At 38.5% G+C, this 25,872-nt stretch overlaps 1 protein-coding gene across 7 annotated transcripts in view; it reads right to left on the reverse strand.

The window, feature by feature from the left end:
- KMT2C (lysine methyltransferase 2C) overlaps nucleotides 1–25,872 on the reverse strand; it is a 230,332-nt gene that overhangs the window by 35,929 nt on the left and 168,531 nt on the right. For all 7 annotated transcript variants that reach the window (XM_026447023.1, XM_026447019.1, XM_026447024.1 and 4 more), the window contains exons 28-39: nucleotides 24,678–24,803; nucleotides 24,464–24,496; nucleotides 24,243–24,362; nucleotides 17,950–18,082; nucleotides 17,497–17,711; nucleotides 15,473–15,546; nucleotides 12,909–13,091; nucleotides 10,645–12,528; nucleotides 9,769–10,061; nucleotides 6,131–7,947; nucleotides 4,067–4,178; nucleotides 878–956 (exon numbers count right to left, since the gene is read on the reverse strand). In XM_026447023.1, coding sequence (XP_026302808.1) covers nucleotides 878–956; nucleotides 4,067–4,178; nucleotides 6,131–7,947; nucleotides 9,769–10,061; nucleotides 10,645–12,528; nucleotides 12,909–13,091; nucleotides 15,473–15,546; nucleotides 17,497–17,711; nucleotides 17,950–18,082; nucleotides 24,243–24,362; nucleotides 24,464–24,496; nucleotides 24,678–24,803 — 5,069 coding nt within the window. The remainder of the gene's footprint in view (nucleotides 1–877; nucleotides 957–4,066; nucleotides 4,179–6,130; nucleotides 7,948–9,768; nucleotides 10,062–10,644; nucleotides 12,529–12,908; nucleotides 13,092–15,472; nucleotides 15,547–17,496; nucleotides 17,712–17,949; nucleotides 18,083–24,242; nucleotides 24,363–24,463; nucleotides 24,497–24,677; nucleotides 24,804–25,872) is intronic.

The raw sequence follows: 25,872 nt of genomic DNA on the forward strand, positions 1-25,872 counted from the left end.
AAAAAAAAAAAAAAAAAAAAAAAAAAAAAAAAAAAAAAAAAAGAAAATAGCCTATCTTTCAACAAGGATGGGAAGAAAAACAGGAAAAAACAAATATAGCATCTTGTTTTCTAGTTGTTTTTTTGTTTTGTTTTGTTTGTTTTTTTTTTGAGATCTGTCACCCAAGCTGGAGTGCAGTGGCACAATCTCGGCTCACTGCAATCTCTGCCTCCTCGGTTCAAGCGATTCCCCTGCCTCAGCCTCCCAAGGAGCTGGGACTATAGGTGTGCGCCACCACGCCTGGCTAATTTTTGTATTTTTAGTAGAGACGGGGTTTCACTATATTGGTCAGGCTGGTCTCGAACTGCTGACCTCATAATTCGCCCATCTCAGCCCCCCAAAGTGCTGGGATTACAGGCGTAAGCCACTGAGCCCAGCCGTTTTCTAGTATTTACAGAAGTTTTACATTTTAAATATAATGGGTTTAATTCTAAAATGTAGGACATGAAAATGTCCTTCTGGAGTTAAAAATAAGTAAATAAAAGTAAAACCAAGAGTCCTGAGCACTTGGTTTTCCCATCAAGTGACTTTTTACCCTTAGGTATATAATCCTTTTCAGAAATCACAGCCAATTTTTTTAACCTTGTCTTTTGTTTAAAAAGCAATAAAATGTCTTTTTGGCTGTTCTGATAATACGTCTTGGCAGTCTTCTAAAGCTATTTAGGTTGGTGCAAAAGTAATTGCGGTTTTTGCCATTGACAAATAGCCTATCGAAAACCGCAATTACTTGTGCACAAACCTACTACTACTCTCTAGCAGGGGCCTTACTATAAAGCATGAGTTTGCTAGAAAACAGAAAAGTGTGCATTCTAGAGTGACTCATTATAGGCAGTGTTACCTGAGGAATGGCTTGTGGTCCAAGGTTCTGTCCTTCACTGTTCTGGGTTCCAGTTACCGCCTGGCCCATAAAAGGGAACCTGTCAAAACAGGGGATACAAGTATCAAATTATGAGTGTTTAGAAATTATTAATATTTATTAAAAACTATATTAGGTGCTTAACAGTTTTCTCTTCCAGAGAAGAGCAGTGGCAATTTCTTCTTCATCAAAACACTAAAGCCCTACCTTTCACTTACTGAGCAGATGCGATCCTCACTGTAACTCTATGAGGTGTGTGCTCTTAGCACCCTCATGTTACTTATGATGAAAGTAAGATTCAGAGATATTCCATAACCTTCCCCACAAGGACTAGTAGGGCTGCAATAAGAAGCTAGCTAAGCTGACTCTAGAGGTTTTACTCTCTATTATGTGCCTCACTCTACCTTACAATAAAACGAATTCTAGCCTTCAGAATAAAAATAAATTGATTTAGTTTTATAACATAAACTCTAAGAAAATGTTTTCTCATTCCAATCTTTATTAAAAACTAATTGGCAGCTTAGCTATTTTATATTCTAAAACAAAAGATATTTCCCAATTTAAGAATTTTCATATATTTTCATACATTTCTATATCTAATGTTAGAGCAAATCAAAAACTGACCACTGGCCAAGATGAGTCTGCATGGTTAAACGTATTTAGAGAAATGTTACTCATTCTAATTAAAACAATAAAAACTTCACAGAAGCATTACTGCTGACATGAAAATATTTCCTCTGGCATTATCAAAAGCTTTAATATATCAAGATACACACACAATTTTCAAAATGTATTCCAAATGCTGTATATTACTATTTAAGTACTATTAGGATATAGAATATGTTTTTAAGTTTTTTTACTCAGGTTTTTCATTCATCTATCACCCTACCCTCTGCTACAGGTCTGGTCTAAATGATCTTCTAATCCAAACACCACACATGGTCTATCATCCTAACTCAACGTATCACACTACTCTAAGGAGGAACTATCACTTCCATTTCTACAAAGCAGTCAGTAGAATGGAAAGCCATCTACCTGATGCATGACTAATGTATCTAACTGGAGGACACACGATGCTGAAAGAGCATCAGATGCTGGAAGGTCCTGAGGTCCATATTTAAAACTAAGTGCTGGTCAGGCGCGGTGGCTCCTGCCTATAATCCCAGCACTTTGGGAGGCCGAGGCAGGTGGATCACCTAAGGTCAGGAGTTCAAGACCAGCCTGGCCAACATGGTGAAACCCCGCCTCTACTACAAATACAAAAATTAGCTGGGCACGGTGGCACGTGCCTGTAATCCCAGCTACTCCAGAGGCTGATGCAGGAGAATCACTTGAACCCCAGAGGTGAAGGCTGCAGTGAGCCAAGATCATGCCATTGCACTCTATCCCAGGCAAAAAGAGCAAAACTCCATCTCAAAAACAAAAACAAAAGCAAAAAAACCCTAAGTGCTAAATAAAACTCAGCATTTCCTTCTGTTTTGAATAAACGTAGAAACTACAATATTATTAGCAGTACCACGGCTATCACCAATAGAAGACAGATTATTTTCCTATCAAGTGTTGCAGGCACCTAATAGATTAGTTATATTCATCATTACTTTTAAATTATGGCTTATTGCTAATTTGTTAATTAAGGAGTATATATACTAAAAATTTAATTATATTTTAATAACTATATTTCAAGTATAATCATTTCCTTTGTAATACCATGTTTTTAATTTTCTGCATATAAAACATTCTGAGAATTTCAAAGGCTTTACTGGAATCCAAAAAGATTCAAGACATAAAACAGTTAGGAACCTCTATGACAGACAAATAGTGTTAATAAGTATTGCTCAATAATGAAAATCATTGGAAACCACTATCTCTACTTTGATCTCAAAAATGCTTAACCATGTGTAAAGTATCTCAACAATTGAACAGAACTATACTGTTAAGAATTCAAATTTCTTTGAAGTATATACATCTTAAATTCATGCAAATTTTATATTCAATTCTATAATCATCCACATTTCTTTTTATATAAAAGTTTTTCAACAAGATAATTAGACTAAATTGAGGCTTTATGCTTACTTTATTGACAGAGGTTCTCATATAGTAATACACATAAGCCTCATTCATGAAGATTGCTAAAAATACAGACACACGGCCGGGCACAGTGGCTCAAGCCTGTAATCCCAGCACTTTGGGAGGCCGAGATGGGCGGATCACGAGGTCAGGAGATCGAGACCATCCTGGCTAACACGGTGAAACCCCGTCTCTACTAAAAAATACAAAAACTAGCCGGGCGTGGTGCGGCACCTGTAGTCCCAGCTACTCAGGAGGCTGAGGCAGGAGAATGGCGTGAACCCAGGAGGCGGAGCTTGCAGTGAGCTGAGATCCAGCCACTGTACTCCAGCCTGGGTGACAGCGAGACACTGTCCCAAAAAAAAAAAAAAAAAAAAAATACAGACACACAAGCAACCATCTCCAGATAATTCTTATTTAGTATGTCTGCAGTAGAGCAAAAGAATCTGCATTTTTAAAAAAATTACCACATAATTTTCATGGTGGTCCATGATCAAAATTTAAGAAACAGTGCCCTGTGGTTAATAACCCTTAGAGGGCATAATTTCAAAAATTCAGATATTGAAATAAATCCTATTGTCTTATTTAATGTATAATTTCTATTTTCCTCCTCAGAGAGAAAAGACAAAAATCTGTAACTCTTAACTTCCAACTGTCCTCTTATCTATTCCTTGTAACTTTATTTTTCTGATTCAAAACCAGTTTGGGAACATTTTATTTTAGAGCTGAATTTATAGTTACCTTAATCACTCAGTGTCTTAACTGAAAAAAATCTTAATTAACATGAACAATTGTAAAGGTATTTAAAAGAGCACAAACTTAAATACCTTGAGGAATCAGGAAATCCAATCTTCCAAATCTTTTTAAGATGTTTTACGTTTACCATCCTTTAGACTAATGCTCTTACACTGGTTCTTACACTGATTTCTTACATTGGCATAGCATTTTATATCTGATCATATAGAGCTGATACCATGACAACTTAAATAGTATTGTTCATTCCTAAAACAAGGGCTTCCAATTTTCTGTATGTGTTTTTTTAAACTAGTAATGATTTCATGAATGTCTAGATGCCCAGTAAGAACCATCAGCCCCTCCACCTACCTGCTCATCACCATTGGTGGCATGCCCAGATTGTTTTGTGCCATCACTTTATTTATGCCTTTAAGGGCCACCATTTTGGCTTTCATTATCGGATCTGTAATTGCATCAAAATCTAGAAAAGAAATATAAAGTTACTTATTTCATAGTAACTGGTTCAAGGTAATTCAAATATCACAAGCATTATGTAATCTGCAGGCTCTTAAACTTTTATTATTTAATAATCATTACAGATTTCTGAGATGGCAACCTTATCCTGGGTTTAATCACATCTCAGTAGTTCTTAGTTTAATCATGCTTTAATACCTTAGTCTTGCAGGAATTAAAACAAAAAGTCAAATTTAAGGGAGATTATAAGCAATCATCTAAACCAATGCAATTAATTCCCTTTCATCCAAACTTTTGCAATGCTAATCAGAATGGTTTCTTCAGTAAATATAATATCACAAATAAGAATTTGCAATACTAAAGAATTCTACTAAATTAGTTATCACTCTTAAAAGAAAAATGTACCAATTTCTTAAGGGTATACCCTCACAATAAGAAGCTACTAAGAAAAAACCTATTTGCATCTAAATGAAAAAAAAGGAGCAAAATGATGAAATTGGGGATATATAAACTGGAATGTCAATTTTATTATTTAGAATAAGACACATTGCTTAGACATGTGCCCTTTGATTGCTAATTCTTATTCTTAGAGGCACTGAGGCATTTTGACTGCATTGTTTTTGTTGTTTTTAGAATCAGTAAACCATCAGAAACAAGTTAAAGAGGTTTATATAGCAAAAAATTGCCAAGCATTTGTCATACACAAAAGGAGAGTAAAAAGCTTTATTTCTATCATAATTTTCTTAAATTCATCCCTCCATGACTGATAACATATGGCAACAATGGTTGGAATGTAGGAACTAACAAGACAACTAGTTTCTATTAAACAATTCCATAAATAATAGAATTGAGGGAAGTTCGTAATCCAGTTTTGAATCTCTTAATTTACCTGGAAAGAATCTAAAACTCTTCATTGCTTTTTTTTTTTTTTGAGACGGAGTCTCGCTCTGTTGCCCAGGCTAGAGTGCAATGGCGCCATCTTGCCTCACTGCAACATCCACCTCCCAGGTTCACGCCATTCTCCTGCCTATGCCTCCCGAATAGGTGGGACTACAGGCGAGCACTGCTATGCCCAGCTAATTTTTTGGGGTTTTTAAAAAATTATTATACTTTAAGTTCTGGGATACTTGTGCAGAATGTGCTGGTTTGTTATACAGGTATACACGTGCCATGGTGGTTTGCTGCACCCATCAACCCGTCATCTACATTAGGTATTTCTTCTAATGCTATCCATCCCCTAGCCCCTAACCCAAGACAGGCCCGGATGTGTGATGTTCCCCTCCCTGTGTCCTATGTTCTCACTGTTCAATTCCCACTTACAAGTGAGAACACGCAGTGTATGGTTTTTTGTTCCTGTGTTATTTTGCTGAGAATGATGGTTTCCAGCTTCATCCATGTCCCGTGTTGCCCAGGCTGGTCTGGAACTCCTGAGCTGAAGCAATCTACCTGCTTTGGCTTCCCAAAGTGCTAGGATTACAGGCGTGAGCCACACTGTGCTCAGCCAACTGCTTTCATTTTAAAGCTCAAGGAGGACCAGGCATGGCAGCTCATACCTGTAATCCCAGCACTTTGGGATGCCAAGGCGGGCGGCTCACCTGAGGTCAAGAGTTCGAGACCAGCCTGGCCAACATGGTAAAACCCCGCACCTCTACTAAAAATACAAAAATTAGCCAGGCATGGTGGCGCGTGTCTGTAGTCCCAGCTACTTGGGAGGCTGAGGCAGGAGAATCACTTGAACCCAGAAGGTGGAGGTTGCAGTGAGCTGAGATACCCCACTGCACTCCATCTTGGGTGACACAGTGAGACTCTGTCTCAAAACAAAACAAAAACCCTCAAGGAGGAATAGAAAAACTCAGTGCTCTATTCCAACTGTAATTCTAAATATAAAATCTTATAAGCATATCGCATGCCACTCTAATACCCACAGTAACGTATGTTGAGACTCAAGAAAATTCCTACCAATATTAGGGAAGAATGGTTCTGATCGCTGACGAATCATGGCTTGCATCTGTCTTTGCTGCTGCTGTTCTTGCCTTTCTTGATCCAAAAGATCCTGTAGAAGCAGCGGCTGTTCTTCTAGAAGAAGGGGCCTCTCTCTATTCTGCTGTGCTAATGTTTGAGGAATCATTAGTTGTTGGGGTCCAGACACGCCACTGGTACCAGACTGACTTGTTAGAGGCCCAGTTTGAGTTGTAGGTTTTCCTGTCCCCAAATTGTGGTTAACTGTTGACTGACCTGGAACGAATCCTGGATTTACCTGCACACCCTGAGAAAAAGCATGGTTTACCCTAGAGACTACTGTTACATTAGAATTCATGGTATTATCCAAAACATGGCCAGGCGGTGCTATTAGAGGAGGCAAACTTGACACATGATTAGATGGTGAGGCCGGCAGAGTTGGTGGTGGAGACCCCAATGGCCTAATGTCTGAATTATCAGATTTTTCATTAGCAAGTAAACTTGAGAGAACTGGAGTTGATCCAGTTATGCCACAAGAGTTTATTACATCTTGAGCAGGTAGTTGAGTGGATCCTTGAATGACATTTGCACTGGAGCCAGCGGTTTCTCGATTCGTTCTTTTCTCAAATAGATCTGGATCACAAGGATGCAAAGAAGTCTTTTCTCCATCATTTAGGTCTGAGTGAGCAGAAGCCTGTGAGCAGGGAGGGTCAACATTATCTTTATTCTCATCACTTTTTTCAGTTTCACATTTGGATTCCACCTTAGAATTTGGAGACAATACTTCCATTTTTACCTCATTGGTAACAGTGGATTTTTTCTGTGGTGAATGTTTATCAGAGAGAACCAGAGTTTTGTCTTCTTGTTCCTTTTTTTTGGGTTCAACAGATGCACACTGATTATCTAACTTATCATCAATTGGAAGGTCTAGCTCCTCATTAAACATGCTTTTCTTATCTCCCAGGTCAAGTTCTGGATCTGTATACGCAATGATATCAAACTCTCCTGACCTTAAGAGGTCATCCAGGTTGGGATCATTAGTTTCCAAATTATCTAAAGTATCCAATTCAACTACCTTGCCATCCTCTGTATCTAAATTTAAGTTTTCAAGATCTTCATCATCTAAGTCTTTGACTTCAACTCCCTCAAGGTCTTTAACATCCAGTTCTTTCACAGAAGGGTCATCAGAATCGAGTTTTTCTTCTAGACCATCAGAAGGTTGGGTGGTTATCTGTAAATTATCAGACGTTGTTTCAGATGGTACAGATGTTGACAAAGGAGCTTCTGAAAATTCACCACCTAGTGGATGGTTCAGAGTCCTCATGACCACAGAAGATGAGTGGACAGAATGACCTTGCTCTTGTTGAGATGGTGGCACTTGTTCCAAATCTGGGTGCACAGGTAGCTGATTAGGTAGACCCTGGGGAGGTCGTCTCATGGGCTCTGTGTGTCTAGGGCCCGGAAAGTCTGGCCGGGGAATGAAGTTTCCATGTCTCAGATTAGAAGACGCCTCTACAACGCTGCCAGGTGGAGCACTGAAAGGCAGCCGTTGCCTTCCGTCAGGAGCCCTATGTCTCAGTTCAATATATGCTTGGCCCAGTATGTTGTGCTGCTGAACTGGCAGGCTCTGTGGTGAAAAATGCTGAGGAAGTCCAACTGGATTATTCATTTGTGAGTTATTTAAAGGCCTAGGCATATCTACAGATATTGATCTTCTTAGCTGTGGAGAAACTCCAGATCCCTGTATTTGTTGAGGAGGCACAAGGAAGCGCTCTTGACTCGGCATGGTACCATGACTACCTCCTGGAAATCCAAATCTTAAAAAAATATAAAAATAAAAGAAGCAAATAGGTACTATGTTAAATTTAGAGTTAAGTTGAAAACAAGGGGAAGTTTTCAATTAAATTGTAGATACAAAATTAATGTTGCCAAATACAATGACTTACAAAAGCAAAGCTATCGCCATTAAAAAGTATTTATAGATATTAATATGCAAGTAAGATTTTGCTAAGTATCCTATAACGAACACCATATCTGAGCTCTAAAGGCTTAAGATTTAACAGATAACAAAAATGAAGACAAAGGAACAACCACCAAGCAGATGAAATCAATTGTTTAGAGGTAAGAACAATACTACTCGAGTTTTTCAGGAAGAGTTTCTTTTATCTATATTTAGGGAGGTTCAATGGAGGAAGCTGATTTGGGGAGGATGTTTGAGTTAAGATAGGTCTTCATACCTATTGAGGGACTTACAGGCCTCAGTACATGAGACTATAGAAAGGCACAGGTTTGACGATGGAATAGACTAAACTTATAGTCAGAGAAAAAGACGAGTAGGCCTCATCTATACAGATTAAGTAAATGAATAAATTGTTGGACTATTTTATATCGTACTTCCTTTTAGATAGGATTACAGGCAACTTACACAGAATATAAAGCATAGCAAGAGGCATAAATTATAACAAGGTGGAAGAAAAAAGGGAAATTAAGAATAAGATTACAGGCAACTTACACAGAATATAAAATGTAGCAAGAGGCAAAAATTATAACTAAGGTGGAAGAAAAGGAAACTAAAAGAATGTAACATGAAGGTAGATATAAGACTAAAAGACATAAAACTAAAAAGCATATCTTAAAGAACTATTTCCTTATTATAACCAGGGCATAGGTTTGGCTTTGACTTTAGCCACTTTGAAAAAGGAAACATTCTTATGATTCATCACCACTAACTTACAATGCTATCTCACCATGGACAGTTCCCAAAGGGCAAGTCCTTTCAGTTTAGAAATCTCTAAAATTTATTATTATTATTATTTTAATTGAGACAGAGTCTTGTTCTGTCTCCCAGGCTGGAGTGCAGTGGCGAGACCTCGGCTCACTGCAACATCCACCTCCTGGGTTCAAGCAATCCTTTTGTCTCAGCATCCCGAGTAGCTGGGAACACAGGCGCGGCACGCGCCACCATGGCCGGCAAATTTTTGTATTTTTACTAGAGGCAGGGTTTTACCATGTTGGCCAGATTGGTCTCGAACTCCACCTCAAGTGATCCACCCACCTTGGCCTCCCAAAGTACTGGGATTACAGGCATGAGCCACTGCACCCAGCCTAAAATTAATCTAGACTGTAAATAAACTTAAAAGGTAGAGATTTGGAGAGAGGACAAGTCTCATCAAATCGTAGGAGGCTTTGCCTACACAGAATAGCTACATTTTGAGGATGTCGTATGATAAACTACATCATTAAGGGTGCAAGGTAGTGCTAATACAATTAATACTTAAAAACAAAGGTAACGTTTTCAGAGTCTCTAGAGTTCTTAGAGGGGGAAAAAATGTCTATGACCTCTCATTAGCAGAAAATAACTGATTATATATATATCTCAGAGGGGAGAAAGAAATAGAAAACAGTAACAGCTTCCTGATTAATACTACTTCATTTGTATATTCATTTTTTTTAATTTTCAAACTTGTTGAAGAGGTTGGGGGTCTTACTATATTGCCCAGGCTGGTCTCAAACGCCTAGACTCAAGCAATCCTCCCGCCTCAGCCAGTAGCTAGGATTACAGGCACAAGCCACCACACCCGGCTCTGTTTCCTTCTTCTAATAGCAATTTAAATTTGGTAGGAAATTAAAAGCATTACCTAAATCCATGAGGTCTCATCCCCATACTAGCAACATCAGGAGGATAGGGTCCACGCTGATCTTTTGGGAAAAGAGCATATCTAGGTCCTAAAGGAGGGGCAACAGGAGACCTAATGTTCCCAGGATAAGGAGGTGGGGGTCTGGCGAAAGCCTGGTTAATATTCTCTGGTTGCCAGTGTTGAAGAGGCCCTGGATGAGGCACTGCGGGAGAGTCCTGTGACCCCTTCTCCTGCCGACCTGCAATCTTCTTCTGCTGTTGCTGCTGGAGAATAATTTCACGCAACTTCTGCCGCTAAATGGGAAGAAACAAAAATCACTGGAATTTGTGGTAATTAATGGCTTTTTCATGGTTATTGGCTTTTTATTTTTAGATATGGGATCTTGCTATGTTGCCCAGCCTGGCCTCAAATTCCTGGGCTCAAGCAATCCTCCTGTCTCAGCCTCTCAAGTAGCTGAGATTACAGGCATGTGCCACTGTGCCTGGCAGGTTAGTGGCTTTTTAAATCCTGATACTTTCATTATGTGGCTACTGTAATATTTCAAAGTCTGATGAAACACCAGTTACATTTAACTATTCAATATATTAGGAAAAGTAATTTGATGATTTGGGTACTTTTACTTGTCAGACAACTATCAGAAAACAAAGCTCCAATATTTAAGGATCCCCTGTGAATTCATGAAGACTGAAATGAGATACAGAATAAATTAAACTGGTGTTAATTTCATCAATTTCATTTTTCTTTTTTGCAGTATGACAAACTCTACAGAATTAAAAAAGTAAGAAATTAACCCCTGTGTAGAAATTACCCAGTTTGATGAAATGAACAGCTTCCTCAAATAATACATTTAAAACTGAGAACGTACAATGTGTTTACCTGTCTCAATTTTTCCGTATCTGCTTGGGCCATATTCACAGTATTCTGTGTGTCAGTTACCCCTGAAGTTGGCACAGGTCCAGGAAGCTGGGAGACACCAGAGAACTGCTGGCCTTGGGAGTGCATTGGAGAGTTTGAAGATGCACAGAAGCTCCCCTCTGACCCAGGCCTTGGCTGATCGGCAACATCAGGGGCAGCTTGACTGGTTCCAAAAGAGTCCGACTGAGATCTTGGAGTCACCGGAGGCTGATCATAGGGATCACGGGTAGCAGATGGGGAAACACGGCTAAATGTGTCTGAAAGACCAGGTCCAGGGGGCCTAGGTGTCTGGGAACATGTATCGGGTGGCCTTACCAACGGGCCAGGTAAAGCTGGTCCTCGGTTTTGTGCTGCTTGCAGGAAAGGATCCTGATTTGGCATGAGGACTGGTCTTGTCATTGAGGACCTAGTAAAACCCTCTGAAATCCTTGGCCTTGGTGTTGCTGGTGGCTGAGAGTAAGGGACAGATATTCCAGGTCTTGGTGTTCCAGGAGGATGAGCATATGGATCAGAATGCCTCTGATTAGTTACAGATGTAACAAACAAGTCAGTCTGTGTAGATGGTCTTGGGGTTGGGGGCTGCTGACTATATGGGTCAACAGTAGTAGGCCGGGGAGTTCCAGGAGGCTGAGAGTAAGGGTCTGTATTAGACCTAGCTGTTCCTGAAGATTGGGAGTAAGAATCTATAACAGGTCGTGGAGTTCCTGGGGGCTGGGAGTATGGGTCCTGAGATGTTGGCCTTGATATGGTTCCAGGCTGGGAAAAAGCCCTTGAAGGATGGGCAAAAGATTCATTCATTGCTGGATGTGGGGTTAGGGGAGCCTGACTATATGGATCATTTGACTGATTATGAGAAAAATTATCTATAGGTCTTGGTGTCAAAGCAGGCCTTTCATAAGGGTCAATAGACAATCGCCTTGATGCCTGTGACACTGATCCATAAGGATCCTGAGAGGATGGAGGAGGTTGCATTGGAGTCTTAAAAGGTCCAGGACCACCATCAAGAGGTGCAGGTGTCAACAAGGGTCGTGCATATGGGTCAGGTATCCGTTGTCTTTGAAACACATCTGCCCTAGGAGGTGGTTTAGTAAAGTGATCATTGGTTCCAGCTGCTACAGGGCCTTTTGCAGTTTGTTCTGAAACTATAGGAGACCGGGAGAGGCCCAAGGATTTGGGAAATTGATCTGTCATCACAGGCCTAGGTGTGTCTGGAGGTTTTGCATAGGGGTCATTATTTGTCATGGAGGAAGAACATAAATCTCTGACTGGCGATGGCCTATTTGCTGTTGTCTCATTCATTTGAAGGGGCCTAGATACCGATGATAAAGGTGTACAGTTTTCCACTGGTGCAGCAGAATTTCTTCTGGAAAAACTATGGCCCACAGGAGGTGGTCGAGGGGTACCAACCATTTTTGCATACGGATCCACTGGAGATGGTGGTCGTGAGTTGGAGGACCCAGGTGAAAACACTTGTGGTGAAGGTGGCTGAGAAGCCTGAGCCTGAGAAAGACCCTCCTGAATGGGAATCCGGGATGGGGCTGGAGGAGGAGGTGGAGCTTGTGGTTTTACAAACACATCATCTGAAGATGTAGATGTAGGGGTACTGGGTGGCTGTTTTGTAAACAGTTCTTTATGGAATGACTGTGCAGGAGACATATTCCCATTGCCAGGCTGAGGTGTCAAGGGACTCTGTATCCCACTGCTTGGTGTATCTGAACCAGACGGCACCAGAAGATGCTGAGAACCAAACTGCTGTTGTTGCTGCTGTTGCTGCTCATTTTTCACCTGTTCAAGTTTCTGTGTGGCTTCGATTTTAGCTTGCTGCTTACTTTTCTGACGCATTTGCTATTAAAATAGAAAGAAAAAGCAATCATATTTAGGTTAAGGAAGAAAACTACCATCATGGGGGGAAAAAGCAACAGAAAGTTAATTTGTTTGATGTCAGCAGCTACCAGATTGCTCCCATATTAGATTATGAATTCCTGAAGAAGAGAAATTACTCATCATGGCATGTTCCATTTGTGCCTAGGGCAGTATATTGTTTATGATATTTCAACAAACTTCCCAAATCAATTTAAATATATTTTACTGAAAAGAGAAACAAGTCTATCCTTAATCAAATTTTCGTGGTCTAAGAACTATATTCTAAAATAATAATGCAAAGACCTCCCTCTCAAAACATAAAAATGCAACTTCAAAAAGTAGATTATCCAAAAATTCCATACCTGTCTAAATTTCCATTCCTGTTCATGTTCTGATTCTCTTTGCTTTAATGGATCTTTAAAAAGCTCCGAATCAATACGAGAACTGGGATCGATGCTGTCTTGCTGTTGCTGCCTTTTCATGGAATCATTTGACATCTGTACTTTATTAATGCGTAAAGCAGCTCTGTTATCTCTGGCTTTTTGCTTTGACAAAAGAAGACAAAAAATATTCCCCAGATTATGTTAAATGTTTTAAGGAATAAAATAAAACGATCATGAACTTTCTCAAATAAAAGAAAAAAAAGTCAGGTAAAATAGCTGAAATACTTACGGCACCTCCCAAAAAAGGATCTGGACACTTACTCGTCTTCTCTCTTTACAGTGCACAGTATCTATCAGTTGAGGATATAATCCTCTCTATGCATTTGAATTAAGCTTAAAGATCCCAGGTGTGATTTAATATTTTAGCTCCTAGTTTTCTTAACACATCCTTAGAAATCACATCTCCTTCAATTTAGAAAGAAGGGGCTGGGGCCAGGCACGGTGGCTCATGCTCATAATCCCAGTACTTTGGGAGGCCAAGGCAGGTGGAGCACCTGAGGCCAGGTGTCTGAGACCAGCCTGACCAACATGGTGAAACCCCCACCTCCACTAAAAACACAAAACTAGGCCAGGGGCAGTGGATCACGCCTATAATCTCAGTACTTTGGGAGGCTGGGGCGGGCGGATCACCTGAGGTCAGGAGTTCGAGACCAGCCTGAACAATATGGAGACACCCTGTCTCTACTAAAAATACAAAATTAGCCAGGTATGGTGGCGCATGCCTGTAATCCCAGCTACTCGGGAGGTTGAGGCAGGAGAATCACTTGAACCCGGGAGGCGGAGGTTGTGGTGAGCCAAGATTGCATGGTTGCACTTCAGCCTGGGCAACAAGAGCAAAACTCTGTCTCAAAAAAAAAAAAATCAGCCGGGCATAGTGGCACATGCCTGTAATCCCAGCTTCTTGGAAGGCTGAGGCAGGAGAATCGCTTGAATCTGGAAGGCAGAGGGTGCAGTGAGCCGAGATCGCACCACTGCACTCCAGCCCAGGCAACAACAGTGAAGCTCCATCTCAAAAAAAAAAAAAAATTAGAAAAAAGAAAAATATCCAATAAGTCTTTAAAAAAAAAAAATCTGGATATTTGAAATGTATCATTAAAGAAATTATTTAAAAATTTAAAAAATTCTGTCATTACCTAATTAAAGTCAAGATAAAACACAGTATATCAATACATCTGTATATATGTGATAAAGCATATACACACATATATGCTCTATTCAAAATAATCACTGTAAATGAAAATATGTGCACTGGGGAACAAGCTGGAAAATAACTATATATATTTTCCAACAATAATACACATTTAATATGCTTTAAAATGAAAGCAAGGATTTGGTTCCAGCTGACAATCTTAATTTGGCTCTTTGGGAGAAAATAATTTACCATATGAACTGCGAATCTTATAAAATTACCTAATAGTTCATGGCAAAGATCATGTGTCAAAAACTCTTTAAAGATGTCTAAATATTTCTCTTTCAAGATGCATAGATTCGCTATGAAACCTAACAAGAAAAGAGGTGACTGTGGAAGACACTGAGGCATGCCAATCCACTCTCCAAATTGAATACAGTTGTCCCTCTGTATCCATGGAGTATTGGTTCCAGGATTCCCTGCAGAAACCAAAATCCACAGATGCTCAAGCCCCTTATAGAAAATGTCATAGTATTTGCATATAACCTACACATATCCTCCTGTATACTTTCTCCTTTTTTATTTTTTGGCATAGCAGGGTCTTGTTCTGTCACCTAGGTTGGAATGCAGTGGCACAATTTTGGCTCACTGAAGCCTCAACCCCTCAAATCTCTCAAGTAGTTGAGACTACAGGCATGCACCATCATACCCAGCTGATTTTTTCATTTTTTTATAGAGATGAGGTCTTGGCTATGTTGCCCAGGCAGGTCTTGAACTACTGGGCTCAAGCCATCTGCCCACCTTGGCCTCTCAAAGTGCTGGAATTACAGGTGTGGGCCATTGTGCCTGGCCCCTCCTGTATACTTTAAGTCATCTTTAGATTACTTGCAATACTTAACGCAATATAAATGCTATGTAAATCATTGTTATACTATATTGTTTAAAAAAATAATGACAAGGAAAAGAGTCTGTACAAGTTCAGTATAGACGTTTTTCCAAAATATTTATCTATGGTTGGTTGAATCCACAGATATAGAACTCATGGCTACAGACTGCCAACTGTACCTTGGCTGAAGAGATAAAACAATTTTAAAGTGAAATGAATTCATCCTGCCCCCTATAATAGCTGATTTGCAATCTTCAACATTTTCGTTCTGTTAACTTGCTTATAAAAATGTCACACTCTCTATTAAGACATAAGAAGTTAGAAAATCACTGTAAAAATAAAGTTGCTTGTTGTACAGGTACTAAAAAGCATTTTCTGAAATGGAAATTTGTTTTTTTATTAACCTAATACAAATAAGGTTCAAGCATTGTATTTAAATATTTAAAAGATAGGAGTTTCTTAAAATACCACATATGGTGCTCTTTCCTGTGAGCTTGCTTTTCTCCACAATTTGGCAATTTGCTTCACTCTAGTAGTCCAATCTGCAACAAAAGAACAGAGTATAACACTTTCTCAGAGTCATGCTAATGATGTGCTGTAATAAAAAATGTTGATGAACTGCTGACTGTTAATCTTATTCAGGCCGTATTCTCACGAGGTAGTAGACCTATATTAAGTTCTTTACAAAGAACAAAGATGCTGGCATACTGTAGACCAAACAAATGTTTTCTAAATGAAGTGCTGCCTTATTAACAACCTAGCTTGTAAAGTTGGGAAGTTCTTTTTAGATTCAAGGGACAAAGTAGCAAAAATGTAAGCCAAACATAATAAATTCCCTCTGGTGGTAAGATGCCACCAGAACCAAAGCATAAGTTTGTAAAACATCTGCGCTAAACAGAAGTCTATCAATTTGACCTACCAGAAGTAAACAAAGTCATAAATAAGCATCTCACTAGCATGTGCGGACAACAAACACATGGAAAAGTAATCAGTTCAAACCATTTGCATGAAATTCAGTGTCATGATGGTATACAAAATGAAGATGCTTGGCTACGATCAACAGTTAATGATAAATATAGAAATTATTTATTCCACATTACAAAAAGAAAGCAAGCTTCCAAAAAGCCAATGAAAATGAAAAATCAGTTCATAGACCAACAGCTTTAACACAGTATTTCATGAGGTTCTTGAATCACAAGTAAAATTATTAAAGAAAAATACTTTTAAAAAAGTTATAGCTCTGCTGTAAGGACAATTTGTGCTGACACAAAATGACAACATACCCATATATGTTCATAAACAGCAAATGTAAGCATGGAAAGAAAGTGGCTGAAGGATGGGACACTGCCTTCACAGGTCTCCCTGCATCAAACCATTGATTTCTATTGTTGGATAAAAAGCATTTCATTTATTACAATACATAAGGAATAAAGTACCATGAAGATGCCAATCCAAAAAGGTACCTAAAAATCAGGGGTCATCCAAATGAAAAGTCACTTCCAGGTACCCCTCTAGTAATTTAAGAGTTTGTGTACTGATAGATAGCTGGGAAACAATTGCAAAACTGAGTCTGAATAACTTTTTCAATCCTGGTTTGTCTGACACCATGAACTCAAAATAGTAAAACTGCATTGCTTGCATATATTCAATAACTGACATCTCATTAATCCAAACGTCTCATTCACTGGTTAATCAGAATTTTCACAAACTGTACTATTATTTTATCATCTGCTTTTTTCTTTTTTTTTTTTTTTTTTGAGACGGAGTCTCGCTCTGTCGCCCAGGCTGGAGTGCAGTGGCCTGATCTCAGCTCACTGCAAGCTCCGCCTCCCGGGTTCACGCCATTCTCCTACCTCAGCCTCCCGAGTAGCTGGGACTACAGGCGCCCGCCAACACGCCCGGCTAATTTTTTGTATTTTAGTAGAGACGGGGTTTCACCGTGTTAGCCAGGATGGTCTCGATCTCCTGACCTCGTGATCCGCCCGTCTCGGCCTCCCAAAGTGCTGGGATTACAGGCTTGAGCCACCGCGCCCGGCCCTCATCTGCTTTTTTCAAGAGGCAGTGGTAATAGCTGGACAGTCAGGGAAGGTGAGGGGAGAAGAAGGGAAGACAATATTGAATTCGTTTCCTATAAACACTACTTAGAATTCACTGATTTAGCCTAGCAATATTTTTGATTAAATGATAGTTTGGGTTTTAGAAATTTTTGAAGAATCACATAACACTGATTTCCACATATTAGTAAGCACTGCTAGGAGCTGAAAAACTGACCATTTCATTAATTGAAACTAACTTTTGGGAAATATGAGAATGGATGCACGGTCTAGGACAAAGTAAACATGCAAGATGTTTCTAGATATCTAGGGAATCTTCATATTGTGGGTCATCACAGATGAAAATTAGTTAAGCTACCTCTCTATCGCAGTTAAAAAAAAAAGTTATTGCACATGTGACAATGTTGGTAAAATAGAAATAATATATTCATGACTTACCAGGGAATTCTTCCTTTAAGTTGGGGAAATTAATATTGGTGTACAGAACCGGTGCAACTGTGGCCATTTCACCCAGAGCCTCCTCTTTCTCCCACTTAAGCGTGCTTCTCTGAGCATTCGACAGTGTGTCATTTTCTCCTTCCACAGTGGGAGCTGATGATGTCCAAGAGTTGTTAGGATCACTTGCCATTGGATTAAAGGCTGAATTTTTATCCCTGGGAAAAAATAAATATCTTCACTTTATAAACATAAAGTAACTTTTTAATATATGTCCAAGTACAGCTTTCATTAAAACCTATTACAAAATAGTTAAAAGTAACATGTTTATAGCAAAAGCCACAATAAATGCAACTTACAATAATATCATACACACTCATTTAAGCAGACTAATTTATATATAAATCAAACAGAAATTAGTGCAATTTAAGTTTCCATAGAAAATAAGGCTTGTACCTGGCATCAGGATAAGGGGATTGTGCAATTGCAGAGAAAGTTCCCAGTCCGCTTCCAGGTGGCAAAGAATTATGTGGGAGATGAGGACTGGGTCCAATAAGGCCATTCATGAGTGGCATCCGTGAAAAAACATCTTAAGAGAAAAAAATAATTCTATTTGCATAATATTCATAAATAACAAGGAGCTGAAGTAAAGCTGACCCTTAAATAACATGGTTTTTAATTGCATGGGTCCACATAAACACAAATTTTTTTCAACTGAATGAGGATGGAAAACACAGTGAAACCCGTGCATAAAGAGGACCAACTTTTCTTGTATGCCAGGTTCCATAGGGCCAACATTTGACTTCTGTATTCTCAGATTTTGGTTATACCTGGGGGTCCTGGAACCAAACCCCCAAGTATAGAAGAGATGCTTGTACTTCTAAATCAAAATCTTTAATGCAATTTAAAAGTAGGATTTTTTAGTATTACATTATATAATACTTAAAGAGTCACTTTTGGCTATAAGATTTTGAAATATGATCTCTACAGCTGTGATCCTCTATTTCATTATTGTGTACTAGAAATAGCAAGTGTTCTGGAGTCCAAAAGCCTGGGGTGTGAACCTCAATTTTACCCGTTAGAAGCAGAATCAATTTCTATTTCTGTAAACCGCAGGTATTCTGTTATTTGGGTTAATTGAGATAATATATATACAGCTCTGAACACAGTTCCTGGTATGGAGTAACTATTTGATACATATTAACTCCTAAAAAACGAATGAATCACAGCAAATGCTAGTAAGTTTTATCAAATATTCTTTCTCTTCATTAAAAATCTGCAAACAGATGTTTCTTATATTTTATTCCTGTTCCTCTTAATACAAAAAACCATCTATGATTCTTTTATTTATTTATTTTTTTTTGAGATGGAGTCTCACTCTGTCGCCCAGGCTGGAGTGCAGTGGCAAGATCTCAGCTCACTGCCGCCTCTGCCTCCCAGGTTCAAGCAATTCTGCCTCAGCCTCCTGAGTAGTTGGAATCACAGGCACCTGCCACCATGCCCAGCTAATTTTTGTATTTTCAGTGGAGGTGGGGTTTCACCATTTTGGCCAAGCTGATCTCAAACTCCTGCCTCAAGTGATCCACCCGCCTCAGCCTTCCAAAGTGCTGGGATTATAGGTGTGAGCCACTGTGACCACCCCATCTGTGATTCTTAAATTGATACTTTCTCTAAATAGTTTTGAGTAAGCGATATATCTATCACTATCAATCAGATGATTATTGCTAAAAATATATACACTCTGGTTTTGGCCTAATTTTTATAACTGACAGTTCAGCCCCCAAATGCATTTGAATTCTCATTCGAGCTTATTCACAAACATCAAATACCTTATCGTTTTCTTTCTAAATAGACATTAGGCAAATAATAAGACCATCTTATGTTTCTTTACAACACTACTTTAAGCATGTAACTGCAATCCTTATTGTGAAAGTCTACTTGTCTAAACTATTTGGAAGTATGCCAACTGTCCATATTGGAGCAGTTTCCAGAAAAAAGAAAGAACAACAACAAAAACTTTGTGTGCCTTCAAAAAGCCCTCTCAATTAAACTTGATGATTTGTGGAAATACACAAAGCCTCTGTTAATTGTTGCAACACTTAGAGCCATACTATTACAGGAGATCCACATCACCAATTAATTACACAAATGGCAATACAGAGTTGACTAATACTTGGTATAACTAGAGAACTCCTAACCTGATCACCTGATTTTTTGTTATCTAATGTCATTCCAATGCGTAATGGTCTTTCACAATTCCAATTGTCCAATGCGTAACGGTCTTTCACTTAAACCACATCATGTGAATGTTACTCCAACACTAAAGCCTACAACGCTCCAGTGTGTATGTGCAGATACTAAGGGTGATCACTGACTGACAAGTTTAAAAGATTTTGTCTCAAAGACTTCCTAGAACTCTCTGACTTCCATAAAGGGGCTTATGCTACTAAATACCACAGCTGGGTCCACTGGATCAGGTTTTCACAATGACAAATGTCTCATAACACTTACATTTACTCCAAGGATTAAAGGGCAAGATTTCTGCTTTTTTTCAAACTAGAATACTACATCTATTTTCAACTTCAGTGAAAAGCAGGTTCCATTAAGGCAGGGGTCCCCAACTCTGGGGCCATAGACTGGTACCAGTCCATAGCCTGTTAGGAACCCGGCTGCACAGTAGGTGAACAGCGGGCAAGTGACCATTACTGCCTGAGTTCCACGTCCTGTCAGATCAGCGGCAGCATTAGATTCTCATAGGAGCGTGAACCCTGTTGTGAAGTGTGCATGTAAGCGTGTTCCTATGAGAATCTAATGCCTCATGATCTGAGGTGGAACAGTTGCATCGCAAAACCATTCCCCAACCCACCAACCTGGGTTTGTGAAAAAATCGTCTTCCTTGAAACTGGTCCCTGGTGCCAAAAAAGCTGGGGACCGCTGCATTAAGGAATGTGGAATTTTAATAAACAATATTGAATGTCTTTCATGTAATTAGGAGAAACAAGAGTTTATTGGCAAGGAGAATGTGATCCATACTGTAGCCATCTATCAGTGCCATCTACTGTAACTACAATATTACTATGTTGAAACTTTTCCCAATAATATTAGCTATTATTTGTTAAGTACTTTATGCTATGCTAAGCAGTCTTAAAAGTTTACAGCTTCACAAAAACCCACTGAAATAAGTTATTATGGTCAGCTCCATTTAAGCAAAGAGGACCCACAGAAATTAAATCATTTGTTCAAGGACAAACAAGTAAAAGCAAAGTATTTAATCTTATTTTATTCAAGAAGTGGTCTCTTTTTTTTTTTTTCAAGTCCACCATATCTACCCAAACTAGTCATATTAGTTTATAAAAGTTCAAAAGTTACTTCACAACTTTTACATAAACGGACTTCAAGTTACTCTATCTCAATCTTGAAAATTCTATTCTCTACTTTCTGAACTTTATTACCATCAGATAATAAAGCATATTACATATTACATAATAACATATTACACTTTGCCTCCCTTTCTCATCAATTCTACTGAAGTTACTCCACTGAAGATTACCAACAACCTTCCCATGGTCCAAGGAAACAACGTTTTTCAAGTATTCACCTTACTTAATTGTACAACTGTCTCTAATGATCGTTCATTTCCAAGATCCTATACCTCTCACTCAATGTCTCAAATCTCTCACTACTTTTTTCACTTTCACCTAACCTTTAAAAGGAAGAACAATAAGAAACATGTAATATGCACACCTAATATAAGTCAGATGAGTTAAGCATATACTTAATTACATTTAATTAAAAAGCACTGCTGGAGATTCTATACACTACTGGCAGTATATTCTCTTAATATATCTCATCCTTCCCACATCTGCAATTAGCACAATTACACAGATAATTCCTACATTTTCATCCATCTCCTTGACTAACTGCAACTGCCTGTAAGTCAGAATAGTACATATGTCCCATTTCCACCAACCTAAACGAGGTCTGAAACTAAATTCACTGTACCTCCACTACCTTCTACCAGCACACACTTTAAGTCTTCCTTTGTTTCATCTTTCATGATTATCCTCTGGGCCCCTGGTTTAAACATAGTCTAATTCACTTTAATTTCCCCCTTTCCTCATACCTTATATCCATTCAGTAGCACAGTCCTACTTGTTCTAATGTCATTTTCTCTCTTATCTATTCCTTCCTTTCAATCAGCACCAAAGTATCTTTACATGGAATCTACTTTTTAACTTAGTCTCAACCACAATAACCTCATTAGTACTCTTCTTGTCCCAAATTTATTCCCAATATTGATACCAGAGCTACCTTAGCAAAACATGTAAGTGATCAGATCATACCACTGGTGTGAGGTCTTCAAAGGCTCTTAAAAGCCTATAGGGAAAGGGCCAGCTGCCTCTGCCTATTTCTCATAGCCCTTTACAATCAGCACCAATGTCCACTTCTAGTTTTGCTTCCTTAAACAATTCCCACTCCCTTTGCTCTGGAAAATGTTAAAGTTGCCATTCTTGAATAACTATGTGTCACCCTATATGTAACTTGATCATGCTTTGCCCTTACATTAGAACTACTATTCTTTCAAACAAGAACAATGAAGTCTTAGTGATTCATAAGGCTGTACTATTCTGTACTATACTACACTTTACTTGTATACCTGAAAGTCTACATTATTAGAATTACAAACTCCTAATGGTAGGCAGCCTGATTCACCTTGTATCACACATTAACACCTTGCAAAAAAAGAAAAAAGTCATCCTCTCAAGACCTTTTAAAAACGAGACTGCACAATGAAGTGATTTTCATAATGACTATAAGATGTTTTTAATAAAGAAATACATCTCTGATTTTTAAAATATGCACTTTCAGTTCAGAAAACATAAAGACAGGTCATTTTTATAAGTTGAAAAGAGAAATACTGAATAGTTCTTAATCATTAAAAAAGCATATGGGGGAAGGGCATGGTGGCTCATGCCTATAATCCCAGCACTTTGGGAGGCCTAAGCGGATGGATCACAAGGTCAGGAGTTGAAGACCAGCCTGACCAAGATGGTGAAACCCTATCTCTACTAAAAATAAAAACAATTAGCCGGGCGTGGTGGCAGGCACCTGTAATCCCAGCTACTAGGGAGGCTGAGGCAGGAGAATCGCTTGAACTCGGAGGGCAGAGGTTGCACTGAGCCAAGATTGCACCACTGCACTCCAGCCTGGGTGACAGAGTGAGACTCCATCTCAGAAGAAGAAAAAAAAAAAAAAAGCATATGGGAACAATTAAGGCAAGAAGTAGTTATGATGAGTATAATACCCAAATGTAAATCACATATTGAGCCTAGCAAAATTCAAGGTAAATTTATGTTTAGAGGCTAAACTGGTAAAAAACTCAAATATTTCCATTATGTGCATTATGTAATTTTTCATGTATATACAAAGTTGTTAGTAAAGGTTACAAATTATTCACACACTTTAACAGGATAAGGATAAGGATAAGATTCTTATATACAGGAAAAGGATAAGATTCATGTGATTCAATTCAGGATATAGTCATGAGGTAGTGACAACAGGATACAGAGAAATGTTCCTATGCTCAAATCATCAAAAATATATACTAGCTGGGCACAGAGGTCCACGCCTGTAATCCCAGCACTTATGGAGGCCGAGGTGGGAGGATCACTTGAACCCAGGAGTTCTAGACTGGTCCAGGCAACAAAGTGAGACCCCTATCTCTGCAAAAAATCAAAAACTTAGCCAGGCATGGTGGTGTGTGTCCCGTGGTCACAGTTACATGGGAGGCTGAGGACAGGAGGATTGCTTGAGCCCAGGAGATCGTGGCTGCCGTGGACTGTGTTCATACCACTGCCTGTCAGCCTGGGTGACAGAGAGAGACCCTGTCTCAAAACAAAACAAAACTACATATAGAGTTATATACATGCCACCATGCAACTCCATTAACTCCTTCCTATAGGAGATTCCCATACCTGTAACCAATTTCCCCATCTACTCATACAGACCTGAATCCTAGGCTATCAAATTTCAGCTCTACAGAAAAGGGGAGAAATTGGTAGCTAGTTATAAGTAGGCAGAAGAAAAATGAACAAAATAGGCAAACGTCCACAAAATTTCAGTGTCTACATGGATAGAAAGGTCACCCACTTACTATGAAAGTATGTACTGAACACATACTCTGTGGCAGGGCATATAAGGCAAGACATGTTTGACCCTAGCCTTTAAAGAGCTTACAATCCAAAGGGAAGACCTTAATTACCCAAACAGGTATTATATTTGTGACATGTGCTACAAATGAAAAACATGGGGGTAGGGTGGTAACCAGCTAACCTCTGAGAGATGACAGTGAAACTGAGAGCAGATCAATGAGTACAGGCAGCTAGGTGAGCGGGGACAGTTCCACACATATGGAAGTGCCTATGTGGGAAATGACTGGAGTGGAGTGAGCTGGGAATGGGACTTGCAGGGAGGGAAGGGGGCAGGCACTGTTACGTCCTCCCTACTGCCAATGAATGAGCAAAAGAATTCTGGACTTAAGGATAATCACAGAATTACAGAGAATTTCAGGGAGACAGCTATGTGACTGAAGTTAGTATTTTTCTATCATCACAAAAGGGTTTTTCTCCCTACCAGTTTGTATATGTGACTACTAAAGAACAGGGCAAAACTTGCTTGTGTGTGTATATATACCCACACATATACACACGGGTGTGAATATAATATAGAATCATAAAGTCATAACATACCCTGATTGTGTATTGGCAACAGCTGTGTTGGTGGGGGAGGCTGTGGCAATGGAGTTGGCTGAGTGTTCGCAGGACTAAGTACAGCTGTAAATAAGTCTTCAACATCTTTTCCACCAAGCTCTAGGAGATTAAAACAGTAATAGTAACAAGATTAAAAGACTAGTAGGCTCATGGTATGGGGAATGCCATTTTCATAAACTAAAAAATCAAAACACATTTACCTGGAATTTTATATAATTTTCCAAGAATTGCTCCTAGAATAAATTTTTTAAAAAAATAGAAACATTAACAGCTACTAATTCAATATACTGATACAAAATAGCATTTAACTGACATAGAAATAATTAGAAGTTAAATTATAACCATGCAAAAGTCTTTAAAAATCATATTTACTCAGGTCTTTTAGAAAGCCTAGATGTAGGGCAAATATTTTACCATCTGTGACCATTTTGTCTAGTTCGGGACTGAGGATCCCATCTAGTTGTTCTTCACTTAATGGTCGTGAACTCTGATTGACACTTGGCTGAGGCAAAGAAGGATCATCAGGGACAGGACCAATATCTAAAAGAGTAAGGAAAATAAATTTAAAGGTACATTCAGAATACTCACACAAAAATGTATAGCACTATTTACCTGTACTTAATATACAACAATACGATTAAAATAGAGAAATAAAGTCTGTAGTTCTGAATTAGAATTCTCATATCAATTTGGAGAGTCACTGAGTAAAAATTAGGCACAATATATTTGTATTAGGTGCCATGTAAAGTTCTATTTTAAGTAAAAAACATTTCCTGAGGAACAAAAGAATACATCTGATTTTAACTTGCCAACTTCTGCCAAAAAAAATAAAAAATAAAAAGAAAGAAAAAAAAAGCTTCATTAAGATAGGAGTTTATAAGAAATCAATATACAAATAATTGCTTCAATTTGGAAAATAGTGGTATCAAATGTACAGTTCAATTATGCGCAGTATGTAAAAAGGAATGTGTTTCATATAAATTAATGAAAAGTCCTAAAATTCTCAGTGTTTAATATTGTCCTTTTGTAAATAACTTCAATTATAGGTAATATTTTTAAAATATTCTGTAGGCACATTCTGATTATGTACATTACATTTACAAAATTATAACATGCTGTAGCTCACATTTGTTGAGAGTCACATGTAAAAATCGTTTATCATCTACATTTTTTTCATGCTTTCTCAATATTATTACTATTAAGAAAAAATTTAGTCTGTTCTTATTTGATCTTATATTAGGAACTAGCTCTACAACATTTAGGTAATATTATAAATCACATATTAACAAAAAATTATTCATTAAAGAAAAACTATTGACAAAGTCACCCAAAGTACAGTACAGCTATACTATGCTTTAGCCACACACAAAAAGGGAAAAGCAAAGTATGGATTAGTGAGACATTAGCACTACTGATAAACAGCATGCACCTACAGTTTGTTTCAGCTGAAATCACTATAAAAAAGAAGACTACTTCTAGTCATCCGTCATCCATTGCTCAGTTTCTTACCAAATGGAAAAGGTGAGCTCTCAACCTGGAAAGTGCATAAATCAAGACCTATAAGACCCAAACCAAATAAAATGGATGATTACCACAGGAGCGGGAAGTG

This window comes from Piliocolobus tephrosceles, chromosome 8 (genome assembly GCF_002776525.5).
Source record: "Piliocolobus tephrosceles isolate RC106 chromosome 8, ASM277652v3, whole genome shotgun sequence".
In the NCBI taxonomy this organism is placed as follows: Eukaryota; Metazoa; Chordata; class Mammalia; order Primates; family Cercopithecidae; genus Piliocolobus; species Piliocolobus tephrosceles.